At 37.4% G+C, this 5,947-nt stretch overlaps 1 protein-coding gene across 1 annotated transcript; it reads right to left on the reverse strand.

Annotated features, from left to right (window-relative positions):
* Positions 1–3,108: 3,108 nt before the first annotated feature.
* Positions 3,109–4,111, reverse strand: LOC108769151 (uncharacterized). The gene is made up of 2 exons (XM_018519979.1): positions 3,590–4,111; positions 3,109–3,489 (listed from the first exon to the last, which is right to left on the reverse strand). The coding sequence occupies exons 1-2, from the start codon at positions 4,109–4,111 to the stop codon at positions 3,109–3,111; spliced, it is 903 nt and encodes a 300-aa protein (XP_018375481.1).
* Between the last annotated feature and the right edge of the window lie 1,836 nt (positions 4,112–5,947).

The following is a 5,947-nucleotide window of genomic DNA, read 5'->3' on the forward strand; positions in this document are numbered from 1 at the left end:
CACACACACACACACACACACACACGCGCGCGCGCGCGCGCGCGCAGAGATTGTACCAACAAAACGCTCACGAAACAATTATTGTACTGTACAAAAAAAACAACATATAAATGTAATTAATCATATAAGTTAGTTTAATTCTTTCGTTTTTTTTTATATTTTCATAAATAAAAGCAAATTTTTAGTTTTTCTCTTATGACCCGCATTTAATTTTTAAATCGCCCCTCACGAATATCCCGTACTCCCGTAACGCCTAGGATTGCACGAGGTCCAGTCCCAGGTTAAAAGGATTAAGTTCCTTGGCCTAAAAAAGTAGGACCAACGCTCGCACTATCCATCGGAACAGGTGTCATAGCGTCCCTTCAGGACGTTGACCCACATTCCGGGACTTTAAAGAAGTGCTAACGACTCACAGCTGTACGCTTCCGTGCGTATACCTGTGAGATTGAGTCAACCGTCCTTCCGTACCCTCTCCATCTTCCTCTCTCGCCAATACCCAGGGTTGGACGTAACACTGGTAAATTGCTTCATCAATTACATTTTTAAGTATTAAAGGACCTGTGTATAGCAATAATTCTTAATTCAGTGGCTTTCCATCTCTGAAACTCTGACAGTGACCTAGGTTTTTTGTTTATTTCTGTAGAAATGCAATGCTCAGTGATATTAATCGTCCTGATATTATATTAGTAGATCTGCTACTAAGTTTTACTTGTAGTGGTTGTCCATCGATCCATGATTGTACAAGTTTTCGTACGACACCCAGGCATACACAATGCATGTAATAAATTGGAAAAGATGTGACTAAACCTATTTCAAGTTTTAACAACGGTGATTTATCAAAGTGATGTTCTTCATCCAATTGAAATTTAAAAGACTCATCAGTCCGTTTTGGGGCTGAAGTATTTCTCATAATAATTTTTCGTTGAACGTAAGATCCTGGTTCAGTACATTTATCACAGGAGGAATAGCCACTATGTGATTTGATCTGTTTCAAAAATGCTTTTGCTGGAGCATCACATACAAAGCTATGAACATCCACGTGATATTTTTTATTACCAAATTTAATACCTTCTTTTAATAAATAACCCAGTTCATTTATGAAATCATCTAAAAATTTCTCTAATGGTCTTGGTTTTGACGTGCCGCAAAAAATTCCAATAGTAAATGGTGTATTTTGTGTGGAATTTTTAACTATTCCTAAAATTGGCCAAAATTGAATGTTCGAACTACGAAATAGAGGCAAACCATCTACATTGAACCCAATTTTAAGTACTACAGCTGAAAAAGTAGTATTTTGTATTAAAAATTTTTTAATTCGTTTGCTAAGCCAATGTGACAATATTCTCCATTTTCCAATTGTTTACTTTGCATATTAGTAGGTGTCTGAAGTAATGTTCTCGAATGAAGAGGCAATTCTGGATAATCAGGTGAAACAATATGTAATAAACTAGTAAGTGCGGAATGAGAAATTTTATAATTTACTACCCAATTTTGTAGCTTCACGGATAAATTATTTTGCAAAGGTAAAAGTACAGAATTATCTTGTGATATCAAAAGTGGATCAGCGATTGTACTACCGTTAAAATCATCTAAATCTGCATTAGAAACACTATGTTCAGTAATATCCAGACTACATGAAGCAAAATTTTCTGTATATGTAGAATCTTTTGTCTGAGGCAGAAAGCAATTTATACTATTATTAGTACTTTCGTCATTACTACTATTTGAAGTAGTAACATTATTACTTTTTTCTTCAATTTTTGCGTCATTTAAAATAGCGGTTACAGCTTTAGAGATTCTCCTATATAATTGTCGAACACCCACACTGCGTTTTAATTTAGTCTTTTTAACTTTTGTACTTGCCAACATTTTTAAACAGAAAAAAAGATATTCTCAAGAGATATTTGATATCTAGGAAAGTAAAGCTAAATGTACTAAATTACGCTTATATAAAGTTCAATAATAAACTTGGCGCAAATACAGAACATTAAAATAAACTGAAATGTTTGTATAAACAAAAACTGAAATATTCATTTAATTAAAAAAAAAATAAATTTTTAATAACTTGAAAGATAACTCTTATATATAACTTCCCTTAAACAAAAAAATAAACAATTCTTTATCAAAACTACTTAAGCATATACTTAATTCTGTTCAGGAGCTCTATTTTTAATATTGAGTTTTTATATGTGTGTGTTTAAGCCATATCTTAATCACATCCTCAATTTCTTTTTCTGTATCAGATGAAGTTGATTTTACCGCTTTTATAAAACGAAAAACCTGTATTAAAAACATATAAACAAAAAATGCAACGTTTCCTCGAAACCGCAGTTTACAGAAATTTTATATAATATGAGTAATATTATATAGCTAAAATATATACTCTTAGGTTGTATTGTGTTAATGTTGTCAATGATTATTAAAAACAAATAAATCAACTGCATGCTGTTTTGTTTTAAATAACATTAACACAGCATAAAGACATATTAGAGATATTTTAGCTAACAATATTCATTATAAATTTATTACAGTTCTAAAGATATATGTTGTATAATAATAAATTCTCTAAAATAATATAAAAATAAAATATTTACTGTATATGATAGCCTTGTGGCTGGCGTATGTGGACGCTATTTTCTCATGTAGAACAATGTGCTTGAGTTTTTGCCAAAAGGAAATTTTATTGTCTCACAGGAACGTTCTTTACAGAGCGGAGAAATAATAACGCTTGATCTTCTCGAGAGATCGACAAAAACCATAGACTAACTAAACTTACGCAGGTAACGCATGCTATTCGGCTTGCTCCCTAACTATCGATACTAACGCCATAAGCGATACCAACGCCACAGGCCGAAGCGCAATAAGACGCGATCTTATTAAACTCATGCTCACTGCTATTACCAACGCCATGCATGTAGCGCGTACATGCCGCCGCCCTTGAAAGGATAATTTTTCAAATAAAAATAATGACTTACAAAGTTCTAAGTAACTTCAGCTATGATAATATTTTGTAGGACAGTTAACATACGAAATAAAATGTACATTAAAAAATGAATTGTTGATTGGCATCTTATAACAATAAACGATATATCTCTTATAATTAATCTTTCAACCGCTATCGCTAGGGTTAATCTGGCTAGACATCTCTCTACCTTCATTTGCTATAGGAAGTATACACAACCGCGTGATTGGACGCTTATAAATTCCCTTGGGCGTTCGAACAGTCACGGTACGAGTTACACCATCCTCTCCGGGATGCAATTCTTGGATTCTCCCGAGGTTCCAGGATAATGGTGGCGCGTGATCCTCCATTAGGATGACTACTTGACCCACATCAATTGGGGATTTGGAGGCATACCATTTATTTCTTTGTTGCAGGGAATGTAAATATTCACGACTCCAGCGTTGCCAAAACTGTTGCTTAATTTGCTGAACGTACTGCCATCTTGAAAGTCGGTTCGCTGGAATGCCTTCAACTGGTTTTTCACGCTGTAAGAGGAGTGCCCATTAAAAAATGGCCAGGTGTTAAGAATGTGAGGTTCCAAGGATCGGACGATATCGGAGTTATAGGGCGAGAATTTAGGATTGCCTCGCATTGAATGAGAATAATCTCCAATTCTTCCCATTGTAAATGTGCTTCTTTCGTCATTTTGACTAAATGCCTTTTGGTTGCCTTCACTGCAGCCTCCCAGAGTCCTCCTTGATGTGGGGCCCTAGGTGGTATAAAGTGCCATTTTATGCTCTGACATGATGCATATTCCATAATCTTTCCTTGTGTTGCCTTATCTTGGAGAAGATGCGTTAGTTTGCTTAGCTCGCGTTCTGCTCCCACAAAATTGAGACCATTGTCCGAAAATATGTCCGCGGGACAGCCTCTTCTTGCTGTGAATCGCTTAAACACGTTCAAGAATGCTTCTGCTGTCAAATCGACTGCTAGCTCTATATGAACAGCCTTAGTTGCCATGCATACAAAGATTGCAACGTAGCATTTTCTTAGTTGAGCATTTCTTCTGACTCTTTCCTTGTAATAGAAGGGGCCAGCATAATCGATTCCGCATTTCTCGAGTGCCCTGGTGGGTATGTTTACGCGAGACTGTGGAAGATTTCCCATAATTGCAGATGCTGGGGTTGGACTGTACCGAAAACAAATCACACACTTTCGGACTATGCTTCGAACAACATTTCTTGCTGATATGAGCCAATACTTCTGCCTCACTGCGGTTAGCGCGGCTTGTGCTCCGGCGTGAATTGTCTTGTGTGTTCATGCATCACAATTAATTGTGAGAATGTGTGATGCCCTGGAAGCAATGTGGGGTATTTTGCCGAGAACGGTATGCTTGCTGATTTAAGTCGACCTCCCACTCTTAGGACTCCCATTTCATCGATGAATGGACTGAGTTTTAATATAGGACTCTTTTTGTCTACAACACCTTGCTTGTTTAGTGACCTAAGTTCTTCTGAAAAATACACACTTTGAATTATCTTTACTAGCCGCGTGATTGCTTGGTCTTGTTCCTTTGCCGTGATGGGTCGAATCGTGTTGCTGCTGTTTTGCGTTGGCGCTTGCAATGTTTCTGGTGACTCCTTTTTTCTTGCCTTTTCCGCGAATCTCAAGATATATGCTACGACTCGGATAAGCTTAGTGAATGTAGAATATCTTCCGAATATATTGAAATCTGGAGAGGTTGCGGTTGCGACTATAGCCTTTGATTTCCTTTCAGGAACTTCCTCCAATCTGGTAATATGCTGTTCCTTGGGCCACTTATCCACGTCCTGAATCAGCCACGGGGGTCCCGCCCACCAAATTTGCAAGTCTATTATATCATTAGGCATAACGCCTCTAGAGAGGGGATCAGCGGGGTTGTCCTGGCTGCTTATGTGATGCCAATATTGAGTCGGCGTTAATTGCTGTATTTCCCCCACCCGATTGGCGACAAACGGAGTCCATGATCTGCTGCAGGACTGAATCCAGGACAGGACAATGGTGGAGTCCGTCCATAACCAAATGGCGTCTATTTTACAGGGAAGAGATTTTGCTTAATAATTGTGCCAATATCAATGCTGCGCATAGCTCCAATCGTGGTAACAATATACTCTTTAATAGGGCTACCCTGGATTTGGAACAAAGTAGATTCGTAATATGCTCTCCGCTCGCCAAGGTAGATCGCAAATAAATGCACGCTCCAAAGGCCTGTTCGCTCGCGTCCGCGAATCCATGGATTTCCAAACGTGTGTGTGGCTCACTTGATACGGCTAGTCGTGGGACGTTGATATTCCTTAAGATTGGTAATTCTCGTTCGTACCGCTTCCATTTTGTATAGCAAGTTAACGGTACTGATTCATCCCAGTCGGTGTTGAGTCTCCATAGATCTTGCATTACAATTTTTGCACATACTGTTACTGGACCTATTAATCCCAGAGGATCGAAGATTAATGCGATGCGTGACAAAATACTCCTTTTGGTGAGTTTTTGCAGTGGTGGAAGTTGACCAATGTTATCCAATTTAAATGAATCTGATGAACAATTCCAAATAAGGCCCAGCGCCTTTGTCTCCGCACCCTTATCTGTTGCTAAATTAAATTCTCGATAGTCATTATTGGAATAATTGTCTCCAAGAGATGGTTCATTCGATGACCATTTTCTTAATTCGAACCTTCCCTCTTGCAAAAGTTGGGTTAACTCATTTTTTAGTTGTGTTGCCTCCTTCAACGTGTCCGCACCTGACACGAGATCCCATTCTCAATATAACAAGGCTTTGAAAAATAATATAGTCCTAGAGGAAGACGGTTCTTGGACAATTTATAAAATAAAACGTAGCTTTTTTGAAACAGGTAAAGTTTAAATTATATAATATTCTATTAAATATTTACTTTAATATATGTCTAATTATATTGTAGATGACTATAGTAAAGCACAAAACAAAATAAAGCAAGCACAGATACTTCT

The sequence above is a fragment of the Trachymyrmex cornetzi genome, unplaced genomic scaffold (assembly GCF_001594075.2).
Source record: "Trachymyrmex cornetzi isolate Tcor2-1 unplaced genomic scaffold, Tcor1.1 scaffold862, whole genome shotgun sequence".
Lineage (NCBI taxonomy): Eukaryota > Metazoa > Arthropoda > Insecta > Hymenoptera > Formicidae > Trachymyrmex > Trachymyrmex cornetzi.